Below are 20,581 nucleotides of genomic sequence, written 5' to 3' on the forward strand. Positions count from 1 at the left end.
CCCCACCTCTTTAAGGAATACCTGGGATAGGAAAAAGTAAACCCCCCCCCCGTCATTTAGAAGACGCTCTTGACGTAAATGTAATGTAAATGTAAGATCTGCGTTCTCCGGGTCGTCACTAATTACCACAGCCACAAAGTCGTAAACCCCGCCCATTTCTACAATTTATCTTCTTAAAATTTGATTTTAAACCTAACCTTGAACCTAACCTTAACCACACTGCGAACATTATGCCTAACCCTACACTTAAATGTAAAAAAGGTGATTGTTCAGATCTAGCCAAGTTTGACTTTGTGGCTCTGATATCTAGTGGAAACCGCATTTTCGGGCAAGCCGACTGAAGGAAAGGTTAACTTCCGGGTATGCGGCATCGGAAACGATTCATGAGAGAAAGGCGGAGCCCTCCTCTGCTGTCCTTTCTTTGAAACTTTATTTTTTAACAATTGCCTGCACTCTAGAAGTACCAGGTGTTCGATTTAGCAAATTATTTAATTCCTGTAACACTGCAAAATTTATAGCCGCCTTTCCTTTGACCACGGAGAGATCTGTCAAGCATTGCTTGCCTTGAGAGAAGTTTGATATCCAACCAGCTAACGTTAGCATTGCTTGACAGCTGCCCTTTTCAACAGGGAAGCCGCAGTGAACTGTTGAACACAAGAAAATGGGGGATAAAGAATTGATGTGGGCCTTGAAAAATGGAGACCTGGACGAGGTTAAGACCCTAATGAAGGTACGATATACTGTAGCTAACTTACTCGCAAATCAGCCAGCTAAGTGCGCTAGCTATCTAACATTAGCTAGCTATGTTTTGTCTGTATAGCTAGCAAACGTTAGCTAGCCATGGCGTTGCAAGGTTAGCTAGCTAGGTAGCTAACTTTCATAGCTAGCATCGCATGCACACATTAGCTAACTATCCGTTCACCTAACTATCACAACTCACTCTAGTTAGCTAGCTAGAAGGTTTGCTTTTTACAAACGTTTGTAAAACAATCGCTAGATTGGGTAGATTGTTGGATAGCTAGCGCTAGTAAACTAACGTTACCATACTACACAGAAATGGCTAGCTAGCTACGTTGCATCCCCACTGTGCAATAACTTGTTGTAATCTGATTCAATCACTGTGTATCGGTGTGTGTCTGTTTGCTATTGCCTAATGAATGACTATATTTCTGCAGACAAGCATATATATGGTAAAGTACCTACTAGCTACTTATTTAGCTAGATAGTTGGCTCCTGCTTGAGAATTAGTCATGGTTGGTTTTAGCAAGCAGTCTGTAACTAGTTATAGCCAAATCCACAGGCCCGTGTTGTGACAGCTAGCTAGTGTAAAGTGTGCGGGTGTCTCAGAACTTTGTTGCAAGGCAGATCTATCTAGATGGCTAGCTAGCTAACGTTAGGTAGACGGCTTGCTAACTTCATGCTGTTGAAAACATGAAATAGGCCTAATCGTACTACTTGTTTGCTCTCTGCTTTGAATGAGGATGTTCAGGGAAACTGTTGGAATGGTTCTGTTATCATTCAGCCTCCAGACTGAGACTCACACATTTTCAAGCCACACCTATGCCATTTTTAGAGCAGTGACACATTAGCTATTGGTCTGGGAACTGGTCACGTTAACATATTTTGGTACAAATGTTGCATTCTCTGTAGGCTTACATTCCAGGTACGTACACTGCATTCAGTTAGTATTCAGACCCCTTGACTTTTTCCACATTGTTACGTTACAGCCTTATTCGAAAATTGATTACACATTTTTTTCTCAGCAATCTACACACAATACTCCATAATGACAAAGCAAAAACTGGATTTTAGACATTTCCGAAAAATAAAAAATATCTCATTTACATAAGTATTCAGACCCTTTACTCGGTACTTTGTTGAAGCACCTTTGGCAGCGATTACATCTCCAGAGATGTTCGATCAGGTTCAAGTCCGAGCTCTGGATAGGCCACTCAAGGACATTCATAGACTTTTCCCGTGTGCTTAGGGTCGTTGTCCTGTTGGAAAGTGAACCTTCGCCCCAGTCTGAGGTCCTGAGGACTCTGGAGCAGGTTTTCTTCAAGGATCTTGCTCCTTTCATCTGACTAGTCTCCCAGTCCCTGCCACTGAAAAATGCTTGCACCACTATGCTTCACCGTAGGGATGGTACCAGGTTTCCTTCAGATGTGACGCTTGGCATTCAGGCCAAAGAGTTCAATCTTGGTTTCGGTCTGAGAGTCCATTAGGGCTTTTGTTCCTTTTACTGAGGAGTGGCTTCCGTCTGGCCACACTACTATAAAGGCCTGATTGGTGGAGTGTTGCAGAGATGGTTGTCCTTCTGGAAGGTTCTCCCATCTCCACAGAGGAACTCTGGAGCTCTTCCCCAGATCTGTGCCTCAACAAAAACCTGTCTCAGAGCTCTACGGACCATTCCTTCGACCTCATGGCTTGGTTTATGCTCTGACATGCACTGTCAACTGTGGGAGCTTTATACGGTGGCTTGCTAAAGTATTCACCCCCCTTGGCATTTTTCCTATTTTGTTGCCTTAAAACCTTTTGTTGCCTTTTTTGGGGGGGTTGTATCATTTTGATTTACACAACATGCCTACCACTTTGAAGATGCAAAATCATTTTTGTTGTGAAACAAATAAGACAAAAAAACAGAACTTGAGTGTGCATAACTATTCACCCCCCCCCCCCTCCCCCAAAGTCAATACTTTGTAGAGCCACCTTTTGCAGCAATTACAGCTGCAAGTCTCTTGGGGTATTCCCTGTATATAGCGCCATCCATCATTCCTTCAATTCTGACCAGTTTCCCAGTCCCTGCCGATGGAAAAACATCCCCACAGCATGATGCTTGCCACCACCATGCTTCACTGTGGGAATGGTGTTCTCGGGGTGATGAGAGGTGTTGGGTTTGCGCCAGACATAGCATTTTCCTTGATGGCCAAAAAGCTCAATTTTAGTCTCATCTGACCAGAGTACCTTCTTCCATATGTTTGGGGAGTCTCCCACATGGCCTTTGGCGAACACCAAACGTGTTTGCTTATTTTTTTTCTTTAAGCAATGGCTTTTTTCTGGCCACTCATCCGTAAAGCCCAGCTCTGTGGAGTGCACGGCTTAAAGTGGTCGTATGGACAGATACTCCAATCTCCGCTGTGGAGCTTTGCAGTTCCTTCAGGGTTATCTTTGGTCTCTTTGTTGCCTCTCTGATTAATGCCCTCCTTGCCTGGTCTGTGAGTTTTGGTGGGCGGCCCTCTCTTGGCAGGTTTGTTGTGGTGCCATATTCTTTCCATTTTTTAATAATGGATTTAATGGTGCTCCGTGGAATGTTAAGTTTAGGTAATTTTTTTATAACCCAACCCTGATCTGTACTTCTCCACAACTTTGTCCCTGACCTGTTTGGAGAGCTCGTTGGTCTTCATGGTGCCGCTTGCTTGGTGGTGCCCCTTGCTTAGTGGTGTTGCAGACTCTGGGGCCTTTCAGAACAGGTGTATATATACTGAGATCATGTGACAGATCATGTGACACTTAGATTGCATACAGGTGGACTTTATTTAACTAATTATGTGACTTCTGAAGGTAATTGGTTGCACCAGGTCTTATTTAGGGGCTTCATAGCAAAAGGGGGTTAATACATATGCACGCACCGCGTTTCCTGTTTTATTTTGTATAATTTTTTTGAAACACTTTTTTTTTTCTTTCACTAAACCAATTTGGACTATTTTGTGTATGTCCATTACATGAAATCCAAATAAAAATCAATTTAAATTACAGGTTGTAATGCAACAAAATAGGAAAAATGCCAAGGGGGATGAATACTTTTGCAAGGCACTGTATATAGACAGGTGTATGTGCCTTTCCAAATCATGTCCAATCAATAGAAACAGGATGCACTTGAGCTCAATTTTGAGTCTCATAGCAAAAGGTCTGAGTACTTATGTAAATAAGGTGTTTCTATTTTTAATACATTTGCAAACATTTCTAACCCTGTTTTCGCTTTGTCATTATGGGGTATTGTGTGTAGATTGATACAAAATTAATGTAATCCATTTTAGAATAAGGCTGTAACTAAACAACATGTGGAAAAAGGGAAGGGGTCTGAATACTTCCCGAATGCACAGTACATCAGCAAGTTATCTAAGCATTGGATCTATTTGTAAAGTAAGGGGAAATTATACTGAAACACAGCTTTGGTTTGAGGTTTAGCCAGTCTGGTGTAGGTTGAACACCTTAAAATAACTCAGGAGGCTAACTCTTGTTCAAAGCCTTACCACCCTGATGAATCGTTAGGCCTGCAGAGCTCCTATGTGAAAGCAACATGTCTTTTATGCATTTTGTTTCGACAGTAGGCTAGGAGCTAGACAATCTATTCTTTATAGACCTACCAGTTGATTAGCTAACTTCTGTGAAATAGCCTAGCCCTAACCATTAGGGTGGTCAGTATTTAGGCTTTCCTTTCAGATTTTGGTAATTGAGTCTAATCAAAGTCAGAGGTGGTACGGCTAGTTCGAAAAATGTACTGATTTTGGCAAGCAGTAACATTACTAATGCACTGAGGTGCTGCATTACTCATATTGATCTCCAAGGCTGCGTTTACACAGGCAACCCAATTCTTCTGATCTTTTGCCGCTAATTTGTCTTTTGACCAATCAGATCAGATGTTTTGCCAGTAATTGACCAAAAGATCAGAATTGGGCTGCCTGTGTAAACCCAGTCCAATAATCCCAGATTACAATGAAATTGCAATAGGATGGAAATGTTTCAGATCTGGGCCATTCAATTGGGGAGATGGGTTTTTCCGCCCGTAGCTAAAGCATTCGTTAATTTAGATTTTCAAATGCAGGCAGCTCCTAGACACTTCATACTGCACATGTGGATATTACAGACTGCGATCCACTGTGGTTTCCCTTAACCCTCAACCCTAATGAAACCATTTAAATTGGCCCCATATCATCCAGCTCCTGGAGGTAATATTTGAAAACTATTAGAACGGGGATGAGATTCCATCATGCCTAATGGATTCAGTTGGTTTGGGTGTAAATTGAAGGAGTGGAATCCATTTCCTACTGTGTTTTCCTTGACCTTCAGGGGAATAGTGATACAGGTGAGCATGCCAGCGGCGGACCGGTGGGGCTCTGTGGGTGATTGGTGCATATATAGTCATTCATACAGCTAGTGACGAGAGCAGTTTGACCACACATATCACTGTCGGGGAAAGCAGTTATGCTTATGTCATTCATATGTATTGATATTTGAACTGCAGGAAGGGCAACTAGTGTCTGCAACTGCTGTCTCAGTTTATCCAATAGGAACCCTTCTCACCAGGCTACATTAGCCTAACTCACAGGAGAGTAGAGGGCCGTGTAAACTGTGATTACAACACATGGATGGACATAAGATACCTTTTTACCAGAGCTATGGAGACCTATCAAGCTTCAGGAATCCAATAAATTGCAGCAAGGGCTGGATCACTGTGCTGTCTAGCCTAAGCTTTTGAGAGCAGGTGAGTGGTGGTAGCATTACCCAAAGCCTGGCTGTGACCTTTTCTGAGCCAGATTGATTATCACGCCCAGCCGGCACAGCTAAAGACTAGCCCAGACCCTGACTCATCCCCTGATAGGCTTGTTGCCTTAGGGCAGTTCCGCAGTAATGGAATTATGCAGAGGGTCCGATTTTTCACTAAAATGTGTACCAAACAAAAAACATTAATTTCAAAGTTTAACAAACCATTCAACTCTATGCACAAGGACTTGCCTGCTTTTTTAAACTATTTCCACTGAACATTTTATAAAAACACATTTACCGGAAGAACTATGCAAAAACATTTTTTTTTAAATTTATTATATTCACTGTGTAAATTGTTCAAAGTAGTCATTGTGCATAGAGCTGTATGATTTTGTTCAACTTTGAAATCAATGTTTGTTTGTTTGTTTGGCATACATTTTAAAGTGAAAAATCTGAGTCTTATTAGATCTGCTGGTGACCAACTCCGAGACAGTGTCCAGTGTCACTCCATCACACTCTTGCTTCCTGTAATAAGAGATGTCTCTGTCACACACAAGCTCAGAGTAGGTACTGCTTCATGTTCATGGGTACAGCGTAGGTCCTAGCTAATGTAGAGGTGACCTATAGAGCTACTGTCTGGGAATCAATTTCTGTATTCCCCCTCTTTGTCCTGTAGCTAGCCAGGTACCATAGAAAGTCATTCAAAGCTAACAGGGTGGGTTTATGCTGCATAGCAGGATGCTTAGCAGGTGAATACATTTCAGTTCTCTCTTTCCTCAGGCCACATAGCCAGCTAAAAAGAAAGGTGCTATGGTATGACATGGCACTGACAACGCTGCCTGGTCTGAGTGACCGGTCTCTGTAATGAGTATTGTTTCTTCAGGACTACCCCACCGCTCCACACAATGGGCTACAGAGGCTGTCTTTCCTCTCGGCTGCAGGCTTGACAGTTTGAGTCCTCACAATACCACAGCAGGGAGACTGGGAAGGAGGCGTCTTGTGTGGTGTGAATGTGTGACGGTCTCTGTGTGTGTTTTGAACTAAGAGGAGGGGGATTTCCATTATATGCGATTGTATTAACTGTGTAAAATAAGTGTTTGTTCCTTTTTTTAGCAAGCTGGTGACCAGGTCTTGATACAGGAGGGGAAGTTGTGTAGCTGATTATGGTATCTTAACCTTGTGTTTTTAGGATGAGGATGTAAACAGAACCCTGGAGGGAGGCAGGAAGCCCCTGCACTACGCTGCTGACTGTGGCCAAGCTGAGATGCTGGAGTTCCTCCTCTCCAAGGGAGCAGATGTCAATGTAAGAGCTGCTAGTGGGAATACTGCTATCAATATAGGCCTACTGCTGTTACACAGTTATTAGAATACTGCTGTTAATATAGGCCTACTGCTGTTACACAGTTATTAGAATACTGCTGTTAATATAGGCCTACTGCTGTTATACAGTTAGTATTTAACAGCAGTATTCTAATATCAGTCCTTCCTGTCTTCATTTGATTATTACTGATATCTGGTACTGATATGGAAGAAGGGTATGGTGGTAGGCCTCACTTTCACCTATCTGCTCACGTTAGACAGATCAGTTATTACTGATGAGAAGGAAGGAATGATGCATTTTCCCTTCTGTGTTTGCATTCATTTGCTTATTGAATAGACCTAATGGTACCAGAGAGAACAACACTCCCTTATTCTGAATCCACTCATACAATGCTTCTACTATAGTCAATCACATACTGTAGTAACGACTGAGACTGACATGACTTAACTACTGTAGACTCAGCTAGTGTTGTTCAGACGTGGAGAGTGGTGCAGGTCTATGTTTGGACCAATGGGATTCCTCCGTTATGAAGGACCTGTCATTCTCCTGAAGCCATCTCCCAATCTATTCCCTCAGTGTGCAGAGAGCAGCACAGTCTAACTGGCCAGACCACATACTCTGTCAGAATGCTCCCGAGCCTCAACCCATTACCACACCACACTGCAGTGGAGGGAATCGATCTGCTTTTACAATGGAGTAGAGTAGTGATGGTTGTGGCATTTACAAGTTAGGGAAGAAGATTGTATTGTACCGTTTTGTTCTTGTATCTTTTTAGGTAGCCTCAGTGTGCAACTGTTCTTAATAATAATAATATTAGAGATGTTTAACCTTATTCGAAGCTGTACTTTGGTCTCAATCCCCTCAGGCCCTCAATATTGCCACACAAGCCTGAACGTGCTTATGGGTGTCACTGGCCTCTCACTGACCCAAGACGTTATAGTTAGTTTCACTCAGACCCGTGTTGACCGTTCAGGCGATACTTGCTAGAACAGGAAGTTCTGACCTTAATGTACCTGTGTGAATTTGGAGAGCTTGTTAACTAGGCCTAACTCTCACTGCACACAGTCTGTAGAGCCATGTCCTCTCCCAAACTCCATTATCCGCCTCATGGTCTGAACACCACCACACTTCTCATTCACTCCAACTTCACCATTTTGCTTTCTCTCTAGTCTGGTATCACTAACAAGAGTCCCTGTCTCCCTCCCAGTCCCTTCAGATAAGGGGCCCTAGCCAGAGCTCCTGAAACAGGGGAGATAAATACAGTGGCAGAGTAGATTTTCCTCTCAGTAATTCATTGACACGATAAGGAGAGAAATAAAAGTGCTCCCTCTGAGTTATTTCCTCTGATAATGAGTGACGTGATGTGCCCTTGTGTTGGAGGCAGGGACGACCCTTTGGTCCGCTGATGTATGACACCTGTCCACGCACAAACCCGCTCTCTCCTTTTGTTCACTCTCTTTCTTTGGTCTCCCACAGGCCCCAGACAAACATGGTATCACTCCGCTGCTCTCTGCCACATACGAAGGTCACCTCTCCTGCGTCAAGATCCTGTTAGAAAAGGTAATGCCACACTTGCGTGCGTGCGCAGAGCTGTCTTTACACTGGTCAGTGCTATTGCTGTGTTGAAGTTCTGTGTGACGTGTAACTGCTGATGAGGTAACTCCTGTATGACAAAGGACTACAATAAAGGCTCAATGTTCAGTAACTATCTGGCCATGCCTGCCCAAACCCTCTGTTCTGTTCTGTGTGGAGGGAGCTGGAATGTTCCCAGACATCATCACACAACACTGCTGTTGTTTATTTGTAACCCTCCCACTTGCTAGCCCCAGCTCTATATACACACCCACCTCGCTCAGCTCTGGAACACACTGAGTTGATGATGATCCAGTGGCTGAATGTGACACCTCCTCTGTCCTGGCATTCACCAACTGCTGTAGTGAGGGGAGTGGTGGTGCGGTGCCAACTCTTTTCCTGGACACCAAGGAGCTGCTTTTACAGTCCTGTAATGCTGCCATTTTGGATTCATAAGAGCAGATAGATTATCTATGCTTTGATAGGTGATCTTTGTCAAATTATTAAAAAACTTACTCATAGTACACAGTCACTACTATCACAGTCAAGTCATAGCAGTGATTTGGGCCATATTTGTTTCAGACAGAACTGTGTACATACAGAATATGATTGGGCACTGCCTTGTGGAGTAGAGTCACTCACTCACTGTGTGTGGTATTAGTTTTCATTCAGCTCACGCTTTCCCAGCTGCTATCTGTTATCGTGGTATGCCAGCTCAGTGAGGTACCTGTGGTGCAGCCACATAGAAATTACAGATGTCTCAGTTCTCTAATAGTAAGCCCTGTGGAGTCTCATATCACTTTCCCTCTCTGCCGCTCTCTCCCTCTCTCTCTCCCTACCTCCCTCTGAAAACGTGCCAAACTGCTGTGAAATGGATGTAACCCTCTCTCCCATTTTTACATTTTAGTCATTTAGCAGACGCTCTTATCCAGAGCGACTTACAGTTAGTGAGTGCATACATTTCTCATACTGGCCCCCCGTGGGAATCGAACCCACAACCCTGGCGTTGCAAGCGCCATGCTCTACCAACTGAGCTCCCTCACTCGAAGCTGCACAGCACAAAGGGTAGAAGCACAATATGAACATTTATTTCGTTACCTCCTGTGATTGTGCTTTTTTTATGTCCCTGGTCTCTGTATCTGGGGAGCTCCGACATGTCAAACTGCTTTCATAAAACGTGTGTGAATGGATTGAGTTTGTTTTCTTGTTTCTGACGGTGTGTGAGAGAATGGAAACCAACAGGCTAATATTTCCAGTGAGTAAGCATCGGTGTTCTCCCAGCCAGGCTAAATGAGGTAGGGTAAACGAAAGCATACCTCATGATAAGCTGTAGACCACACTATCTACCAAGAAAATGTATCTATATTTTTCATAGCCGTTTATTTACCACCACAAACTGACACTGGCACTAAGACCGCACTCAATGAGCTGTATAAGGCCATAAGCAAACAAGAAAATGCTCATCCATAAGCGGCGCTCCTAGTGGCCGGGGACTTTAATGCAGGCAAACTTGCATCCGTTTTACCTCATTTCTACCAGCGTTTCACATATGCAGGTGTTGGTTGGGTCATTGTCATTTTTGGGTCATTGTCATGCTGGAATACCCATCCACGACCCATTTTCAATGCCCTGGCTGAGGGAAGGAGGTTCTCACCCAAGATTTGACGGTACATGGCCCCGTCCATCGTCCCTTTGATGCGGTGAAGTTGTCCTGTCCCCTTAGCAGAAAAACACCCCCAAAGCATAATGTTTCCACCTCCATGTTTGACGGTGGGGATGGTGTTCTTGGGGTCATAGGCAGCATTCCTCCTCCTCCAAACACAATTGTTTACTTGGTGACTATGGTCCCAGCTGCCTTGAGATCATTGACAAGATCCTCCCGTGTAGTTCTGGGCTGATTCCTCACCGTTCTCATGATCATTGCAACTCCACGAGGTGAGATCTTGCATGGAGCCCCAGGCCGAGGGAGATTGACAGTTCTTTTGTGTTTCTTCCATTTGCTAATAATCGCACCAACTGTTTTCACCTTCTCACCAAGCTGCTTGGCGATGGTCTTGTAGCCCATTCCAGCCTTGTGTAGGTCTACAATCTTGTCCCTGACATCCTTGGAGAGCTCTTTGGTCTTGGCCATGGTGGAGAGTTTGGAATCTGATTGATTGCTTCTGTGGACAGGTGTCTTTTATACAGGTAACAAGCTGAGATTAAGAGCACTTCCTTTAAGAGTGTGCTCCTAATCTCAGCTCGTTACCTGTATAAAAGACACCTTGGAGCCAGAAATCTTTCTGATTGCGAGGGGGTCAAATACTTATTTCCCTCATTAAACTGCAAATCAATTTATAACATTTTTGACATGCGTTTTTCTGGATCTTCTTTGTTATTCTGTCTCTCACTGTTCAAATAAACCTACCATTTAAAATTATAGACTGATCATTTCTTTGTCAGTGGGCAAACGTACAAAATCAGCAGGGGATCAAATTATTTTTTCCCTCACTGTATATAGCCTCATTATTGTTGTTTTATTCGTTTTTATTTAGTTTTTTAGTTAGGAAATATTTTCTTAACTGCATTGTTTGTTAAGGGGTTGTAAGGAAAGATTTTACGGTAAGGTCTACGCCTGTTGTATTTGGCATTTGTGACAAATAAAATTTGATTTGAGGGGACACATCATAGGGAGGGGATACAGTCACGATGCATGCAGAGACCAAGATATCAAATGGATGTAACCAGATCACCTCATAAGGAGGGGACAGTCTCGGCACCGTGCGTCAGCAATTGAAACCACCTCAGGCAGCTATAAGAAGGTGGGGTCTGTCATCAGGCGAAAGCAGGCCTGGGTCGCCGCCAGCCAGGATTAGGCCCAACGCGGAGTGCGAGGAGGTATGAGTTGGTGCTCCACGCCACAGCAGCCCGATGGCTCATTTCAGCCAGAAGCACCAGCATCACCAGCAGGACTGGAGCTCTGAAGCACTTTCTCTCTGGCTTTCTCTTTACCCACACTGTTATTACACATCAAGAGCAACCGCAGGCCAGCGCTTGAATGTCTACTCATTGATTCATGTCCGCTCGTTTATTCAGCTTTAAGAAACATACAGAGTAATCGGATACTGCATCGGTAGTCCACTACTACCAGAATAATGTATGATTCATGATCTCAAGTATTAATTCTGGTCAAAATACTTGATCATCTTCGAAGTGTGCCCCTGACCTGTGACCACCCCCTGGTGGTTCCTGCATTATCGAAGGCCTGTGTTTGACCCTAACCAGACTGCATGCTGGGGGAGGGGGAAGAGTTGCTGACTTCACTACAGGCCAGAGACGGCTACAGAAGAACACGAGGCTTGTTAATTATGAATCAACCCTGAGAAGCCCTCCCTATCTCCCTAAACAGCTCCCACTATTAACAGTGGACTGTAGACCACGGCCATTGGGTCAGGAGTATGATATTCAGGCTAGCCTTATTTAGCCTTCTAGCTGCATTAGACCTGGGGTGTATTCAGTGATGTGAAACGTTCTGAACGTTCTGTGAAACATTGCAGATAGAAATAGAATGAGTAGAGCTGACACGATTCCCTATTCTGACAATCATCTGTTCTTCGTCATGTGTTTCTATCTACAGAAAACCGTTCTGTAACGTTACATCCTCCTGATCAGGCCCCAGTCTACACTGTGTGCTAGGCAAGCCAGGGAGAGTGATTGTGTATGGGCAACGCAGAGTGAAGAATGTGTCGTAATGGATTTATCACTTGGATGAAGGGTGGGCTGGGTAACAGGAAATGAATTGTGCAGACTACCATTTCCTCCCTGTCTAAATGTAGCCCCCTGAGCACCACTATCGGCAAGCTGCTAGCTAGGAGGGAGGAGGATGGGGAGAAGGGTTAAGAAATGCTCGGACTGTGTCGGAGGGTTCAACGATACTCTTAAGCGTCTCCCCATGTTTCACTTTTGGGACTAACTAGCCAAGATACTTTTTTCATATGCTCGGCAATAGATGCCAGAAGTGGGTTGTTGCTGTTGTGAACAACTGTGTGTGTATATACACTACCAGTCAAGTTTGGACACACCTACTCATTCAAGAGTTTTTATTTATTTTTTAAACATTTTACATTGTAGAATAATAGTGAAGACATCAAAACTATTAAATAACACATATGGAATCATGTAATAACCAAAAAAGTGTTAAACAAATCAAAATATGTTATATTTGAGATTCTTCAAATAGCCACCCTTTACCTTGATGACAGCTTTGCACACACCTGGCATTCTCTCAACCACCTTCATGAGGTAGTCACCTGGAATGCATTTCAATTAACAGGTGTGCCTTCTTAAAAGTTAATTTGTGGAATTTATTTCCTTCTTAATGCGTTTGAGCCAATCAGTTGTGTTGTGACAAGGTAGGGGGGTATACAGAAGATAGCCCTATTTGGTAAAAGACCAAGTCCATATTATGGCAAGAACAGCTCAAATAAGCAAATAACTTTTGAACGTTTCTTCAAGTGCAGTCACAAAAACCATCAAGCGCTATGATGAAACTGGCTCTCATGTGGACCACCACAGGAATGGAAGACCCAGAGTTACCTCTGCTGCTGAGGATAAGTTCATTAGCGTTACCAGCCTCAGAAATTGCAGCCCAAATAAATGCTTCACAGAGTTCAAGTCACAGACACATCTCAACGTCAACTGTTCAGAGGGGACTGTGTGAATCAGGCCTTCATGATCGAATTGCTGCAAAGAAACCACTACTAAAGGATACCAATAAGAAGAAGAGACCTGCTTGGGCCAAGAAACACGAGCAATGGACATTAGACCGGTGGAAATGTGTCCTTATTGTTTCAAACCGCTGTGTCTTTGTGAGACTTGGTGTGGGTGAACTGATGATCTCTGCATGTGTGGTTCCCACCATGAAGCATGGAGGAGGAGGTGTTATGGTGTGGGGGTGCTTTGCTGGTGACACTGTCTGTGATTTATTTAGAATTCAAGGCACACTTAACCAGCATGGCTACCACAGCATTCTGCAGCGATACGCCATCCCATCTGGTTTGGGCTTAGTGGGACTATCAATTGTTTTTCAACAGGACAATGACCCAACACACCTCTAGGCTGTGTAAGGGCTATTTTACCAAGAAGGAGAGTGATGGAGTGCTGCATCAGATGACCTGGCCTCCACAATCCCCTGACCTCAACCAAATTGAGATGAGTCAGATGGCAGAGTGAAGGAAAAGCAGCCAACAAGTGCTCATCATATGTGGGAACTCCTTCAAGACTGTTGGAAAAGCATTCCAGGTGAAGCTGGGTGAGAGAATGCCAAGAGTGTGCAAAGCTGTCATCAAGGCAAAAGGTGGCTATTTGAAGAATCTCAAATATATTTTGATTTTGTTTAACACTTTTTTGGTTACTGCATGATTCCATGTGTGATTTCATAGTTTTGATGTCTTCACTATTATTCTACAATGTATTTTTGTTTTTAGTAAAAATAAAGAAAAACCCTTGAATGAGTAGGTGTCAACTTTTGACTGGTACTGTATATAGTACTACCTTTTCCAGTCTTTTCCAGTGGTCCCATGTAGCTCAGTTGGTAGAGCATGGCGCTTGTAACGCCAGTGTGGTGGGTACAATTCCCACGGGGGACCAGTATGAAAATGTACTCACTACTGTAAGTCACTCTGGTAAAGTGCACCTGCTAAATGACTTAAATGTTAAAAGTAAATGTTATAGTACATCATTTCCCCTTACCCTCACTGTTGTCTTACAGTACAGCATTTCACCTTACCCTCACTGTTGTCTTACAGTACAGAATCCCCCCTTGTCCTGTTTCAGCAATCAGCACCCTGCTCGTGTTCTGGTCAAACAGCCGTCCTCTCTTCTCCCACTTCTTTGAGCATAGTGCAGCCAGCAGCAGTCTATTGCTCCATCCCCATACAGATATCGATCTCACGTTTCTTCTTTCCTCTCCTCTCTCGTTCAAGGCGATGTAAAATATGCCCTGTGAACGGCCCCGCGGCGCTTGTCAATGGGCTCCTGTAAGCGTCACATTTTATAACCAGTCCTGAGGGGAGGAGGTGTGAGGGCCTGATAGATTATGCATGGGCAGTCTCTCCTTTCCACTCAATAATGGCATAATGAAGACTTAATGGACACCTTGGCCGAGTGGCAGACTTACATAACCCCTATTACTTCTTACGGCACACACAGTGGTGTTGTTTGGCTCTGTCACTCCAGGATGCTGCGGTCTCTATTTGACTGGGTCATTCTTATTCATTAGGGCTAGCCAACATCTCACTTAGTTGTTGGGGCTGCAGCCTCAATCTCTTCCTGGCTGGATGTTGTTTGGACCGTCCGTGTTGACTGGCTACCATCATTACTCCCATTTAGACTAGCTCATTATTCTAAGTGGAGACCAGTGGATGTCCATGGTAGATAAGATAACTGTAGACTTGAGGGACGGGGAGGAGGAGGCTTCCCCCTCCCCCCCTCTCAGTAGAGCCCAGGGAGAGTGAGAAGCAGTGTCGGTATACGACAACACGAGTTGGTCTTCACGGGACGATACAACTAGCTAGCTCCAGTTATATAATGTGAGTCAGGAATGCTCATATACAGTGGCTTGAGAAAGTATTCACCCCCCCTTGGCATTTTTCCTATTTTGTTGCCTTACAACCTGGAATTAAAATTGATTTTTTGGGGGGGGGTTGTATCATTTGATTTACACAACATGCCTACCACTTTGAAGATGCAAAATAAATGTTATTGTGAAACAAACAAACAAAATTGAACTTGAGCGTGCATAACTATTCACCCCCCCCAAAGTCAATACTTTGTAGAGCCAACTTTTGCAGCAATTACAGCTTCAAGTCTCTTGTGGTATGTCTCTATAAGCTTGGCACATCTAGCCACTGGGATTTTTGCCCATTCTTCAAGGCAAAACTGCTCCAGCTCCTTCAAGTTGGATGCGTTCCGCTGGTGTACAGCAATCTTTAAGTCATACCACAGATTTTCAATTGGATTGAGGTCTGGGCTTTGACTAGGCCAATCAATTTATAACAGTTTTGACATGTGTTTTTCTGGATTTTTTTGTTGTTATTCTGTCTCTCACTGTTCAATTAAACCTACCATTAAAATTATAGACTGATCATTTCTTTGTCAGTGGGCAAACGTACAAAATCAGCAGGGGATCAAATACTTTTTTCCCTCACTGTATACTGAGATCATGTGACACTTAGATTGCACACAGGTGGACTTTATTTAACTAATTATGTGACTTCTGAAGGTAATTGGTTGCATCAGATCTTATTTAGGGGCTTCATAGCAAAGGGGGTGAATACATATGCACGCACGCACCACTTTTCCGTAATTTTTTTTTTTAAATTTCACTTCACCAATTTGGACTATTTTGTGTATGTCCATTACATGAAATCCAAATTAAAATCCATTTAAATAACAGGTTGTAATGCAACAAAATAGGAAATATGCCAAGGGGGATTAATACTTTTGCAAGGCACTGTAGGTCGTCAGGTAGGTTGCAGCTGGCTGTGTTGAGTGTTGACTAGGAGTCTCTGAGGTGAGAGTCAGGGGGTGAAGTGGTGCTGTTGTGTACATGAGTCCTGTGGAGTCCTGCTACATCTGGGCCCTTCGTACTCCTCCGCCGGCACCAGTTGTTAGCTAATGACTTCCCCTGAGCTAGAGAGCCTCCTCTTCCTCCTTGTTCTCTTAGCCGTCAGCCCGCTAGAGCTGAGAACACGATGGCCATGGACAACACCAGGTGCTTCACTAACACACCATGCAACTACAGGTGTTGTGGCCATTTAAAATAACATAAAATTGATCAGAAATACAGTGTAGACATTGTTAATGTTGTAAATGGCTATTGTAGCTGGAAACGGCTGATAAAAAAATAAAAATAAATGGAATATCTACATAGGCGTACAGAGGCCCATTATCAGCAGCCATCAGTCCTGTGTTCCAATGGCACGTTGTGTTTGCTAATCCAAGTTAATCATTTTAAAAGGCTAATTGATCATTAGAAAACCCTTTTGCAATTATGTTAGCACAGCTGAAAACTGTTGTGCTGATTTTAAAGAAGCAATAAATCTGGCCTTCTTGAGACTAGTTGAGTATCTGGAGCATCAGCAATTGTGGGTTCGATTACAGGCTCAAAATGGCCAGGAACAAATAACCTTCTTCTGAAACTGGTCAGTCTATTCTTGTTCTGAGAAAATGAAGGCTATTCCATGCGAGAAATTGCCAAGAAACTGAAGATCTCGTACTACTCCCTTCACAGAACAGCGCAAACTGGCTCTAACCAGAATGGAAAGAGGAGTGGGAGGCCCCAGTGCACAACTGAGCAAGAGGACAAATACATTGGCGCACAATTGGCCCAGCGTCGTCCAGGGTAGGGAATGGCCGGCAGGGGATGTAGCTCAGTTGGTAGAGCATGGCGTTTGCAACGCCAGGGTTGTGGGTTCGATAAAATAATGTATGCGCTAACTGTAAGTCGCTCTGGATAAGAGCGTCTGCTAAATGACTAAAATGTAGTTTGAGAAAGACGCCTCACAGGTCCTCAACTGGCAGCTTCATTAAATAGTACCTGCAAAACACCAGTCTCAACGTCAACAGTGAAGAGGCAACTCCGGGATGCTGACCTTCTATGCAGAGTTGCAAAGAAAAACCCATATCTCAGACTGGCCAATAAAAAGAAAAGATTAAGATGGGCAAAAGAACACACACTGGACAGAGGAAGATTGGAAAAAATTGTTATGGATTGGAAAAAATTGTTATGTGTTTGGATCACAAAGAATAACATTTTATGAGACGCAGACCAAATGAAAAGATGCTGGAGGAGTGCTTGATGCCATCTGTCAAGCATGGTGGAGGCAATGTGAGGGTCTTGGGGTGCTTTGGTGGCGGTAAAGTGGGAGATTTGTACAGGGTAAAAGGGATCTTGAAGAAGGGAGGCTATCACTCCATTTTGCAACGCCATGCCATACCCTGTGGACGGCGCTTGATTGAAGCCAATTTCCTCCTACAACAGGACAATGACCCAAAGCACAGCTACAAACTATGCAAGAACTATTTAGGGAAGAAGCAGTCAGCTGGTATTCTGTCTATAATGGAGTGGCCAACACTATTGAGCTGTTGTGGGAGCAGCTTGACCGTATGGTACGTAAGAAGTGCCCATCAAGCCAATCCAACTTGTGGGAGGTGCTTCAGGAAGCATGGGGTGAAATCTCTTCAGATTACGTCAACAAATTGACAACTAGAATGCCAAAGGTCTGCAAGGCTGTAATTGCTGCAAATGGAGGATTCTTTGACGAAAGCAAAGTTTGAAGGACACTAATTATTTCAATTAAAAATCATTATTTCTAACCTTGTCAATGACTACATTTCCTATGCATTTTACTATATTACCTATTCAAACTCATTTCATGTATGTTTTTATGGAAAACAAGGACATTTCTAAGTGACCCCAAACTTTTGAACGGTGGTGTACGTATTTAGTTACTTTTCACAAAGTTGCATCAGAACATTGTTAACAGTGTGGCTAGATGCATATAAACTCTCAAATGTTCCCCAATTAGAGTTGCCTATCTAAGAGGGTATCCACCAGTCCTGTTTAATCCCTGTAGCCCGTGCCCCGCTCCGCTGCCCCTTTTGGCACCACACACACACAACCTCTCTCTCACAAACACACACTATTACCCTCTTTCTCTGACACGCATACACATATATATATATATATATATATATATATATATATATATATATATATATATATATATATATATACATACATACACACACACGCTCTCTCGCTCTCTTTTTCTTTCTTTCTTTCTGCCTGGCACTCAAAGTGGGTCAGGCCGCTCGGCTTTTCCACTCAACAATGGCGTGTTCTCTGCCCGGGCTCCGTAAGCCCCCGCTAAGAGGCTAAAGTTGGCGAGGCTACAGTTTTCCATTAAAGTTGTTGTCGTTGGTCTGGTAATGCTCCACCAGTCGTTGGCTAGTCTTCTAGTGAGTCTCCTCAGTCAGATATTTACAACCCTTGCTACCTTCATTCACCTTCACTGTCTTATTCTAACATGTAGTTGAGGGATGTGTGAGAGAGGAAGGGAAACATTGGGTTAGAGGTAATCTCCCTGAGCAAGGCACTGCACATATTTGCTAATCTTGAACCTATAATGGGTAGTAGTTTTGAATGATAGGTGATTACTTAATCAGTGATTCTGTGCAGTGCCTTGCTCATGCCGGTCCTTTTGGAATGCGCTTGGAGAGGGTGGGAGACTCTACATCATCACAGTGGGTTGAGGGGGAAAGGCAGGTTGGCCCATACTCAGAGCAGTACTGAAGGGCTGAACCTGTGGCCTTGGGTAGAGAGCTGGAGGAGGGATGGGGATGCAGGGTGAACACTGATTCTAACCTTGGCCTGTAGTTCACTTTGAGAGAGTGGGTTCACACAGAGGTTGAGGCCTTGATGCTCCACTCAGATCATAATGTCTCCCTGCCATGTCTGTCTGTCTCTATCCCAGGGAGCCGACAAGGAGCGGAAAGGACCAGATGGCCAGAGCGCCTTCGAAGCAGCCGAGACCGACGCCATCAAGGCTCTCCTCAAGTGAAACGGGAGCCTAGAAAGGACGGACAGACTGATGCAGCAGTGGTCCCCCAGACAGACAAGATGGACACACCCCTTCCCCCGACCTCCAACCTCTGTCTTTAGCACTGCTTTGTCTGTTTGCGGGGTTTGGTTTTTGGTTTTTCCCTTTTGATTATTTTTTTACATTGTGGGGATTCTCTCTTCTCGCCTCTTTTCAGTAGCCATTGAATAGATGGACTTGTCAATCATGTCTCCCTTAGGGACCAAACACTGAGGGAAAAGCACCCAGACTTGGACCCTCCCTGAACACACAAGGATGCAATGTAAAAATGAATAGAGTTTAGCACTTAAATGATCGCTCTCAAGTCCTGTGGTAACTGCACTGCACTACTTTCACAAAAATGTTGGCAGAAAAAACCCGATAATAATCCAATATACTTTTTTTTTTCTTCAGTTTTCAATATTATAAGACCACTTGGTTATATTAGTTTTACAAACATCAGTTGTGCTAGATAGAGAACGGTTGTAAAGATTCATTCTATTAGCTCTGTAAGATGGCCTCCTCTTTCCCTTGGCTGTGTACTGTAGCTCTTCTCTGTAGACCTGACTGGCTAACTGTCCAGTGCTTCAACTAGGGGGGTTTGTACTGTATGAGGGGGTAGGTCCTCTTTAGGTCGCTAATAATATTGGTTACCTACTCTCTACGTAACCCCTACTGATAACATATCACACTAAATATTAATGACCAGGGTTACTCTAGTAACGTATAATAGCATAAATACCCCCTTGACCAATCACCATGTTGGCTATTACAAAAATGTAAATGTATAAAACATATTGATTAATCTGTTACTTATTAAAACATTGCTGTGTAGTGATGGCATTATGTCAACATTGACCTTTAGTGCAGGAATTTAGAATTGCACCATGTTTTTCCCTTTTTGAGTTTTGAGCATGTTCTGATCTGCAATCCTTTGTTGCCGCAGTCTATGTTTTGTATTAGATGAATTGGGTGGGTGGGTTCTGAACAGTGGGATATAGGGGTTTCGGGTTCAAACTGTGGATGGGGGAAATGATCGTCCTGTCGCTCTCTGGGTTTGATTAACCTTCCGGCTCTGCTGCATGTCAGAACTGCTTCTACTGCTACGCTCTCCAAAATGGATGCCTTCCTCTTTTGGTTGCTTTCAAATAATTACAATGCAATGGAAACAAAATACAAAACGCTTTCTCTCTGGCATCGTTGTGAGGAAAAGTCTGTAAAAACTTAAATAAAAAATCTAAAAATGAGTCCCTTCTCTTCGTGTGTTAATCCATTGTTTTTGTTTTCTGCTGGTATTGTCAACTTTTCAGTCAGTCTTACAAATAGAAAAGCACACTCATTGACTCTACTCTTAGAACGGACGCTTCTGAGCGGTGCACACACTTAACTGTAATCTATAGTAGTTCCTTTGTATACAACTATACACGTCTGTGCACACACTTACCTGCAAGGCTGCGATCCATATTAGTTCCTTTGTATACAGCTATGCCCTCCATCTTAATGACTTGAGTATTGCTTGTGTCTTTGTCAAACTGTCAGCAGCAGCAAAGCCCTCCTCCAGCTGTCTGAGCCTGGAGCA

General features: G+C 43.6%; 1 protein-coding gene across 1 annotated transcript; it reads left to right on the forward strand.

Moving 5' to 3' along the window:
* Nucleotides 1-366: 366 nt before the first annotated feature.
* On the forward strand, nucleotides 367-20,249 carry LOC121543603 (myotrophin). Its single transcript, XM_041853614.2, has 4 exons — nucleotides 367-730; nucleotides 6,677-6,790; nucleotides 8,285-8,368; nucleotides 18,898-20,249. Exons 1-4 carry the CDS (start codon nucleotides 662-664, stop codon nucleotides 18,982-18,984), a joined length of 354 nt encoding a protein of 117 aa, XP_041709548.1. The 5' UTR covers nucleotides 367-661; the 3' UTR covers nucleotides 18,985-20,249.
* Nucleotides 20,250-20,581: the final 332 nt, after the last annotated feature.

Source organism: Coregonus clupeaformis, chromosome 28 (assembly GCF_020615455.1).
Source record: "Coregonus clupeaformis isolate EN_2021a chromosome 28, ASM2061545v1, whole genome shotgun sequence".
Classification (NCBI taxonomy): Eukaryota; Metazoa; Chordata; class Actinopteri; order Salmoniformes; family Salmonidae; genus Coregonus; species Coregonus clupeaformis.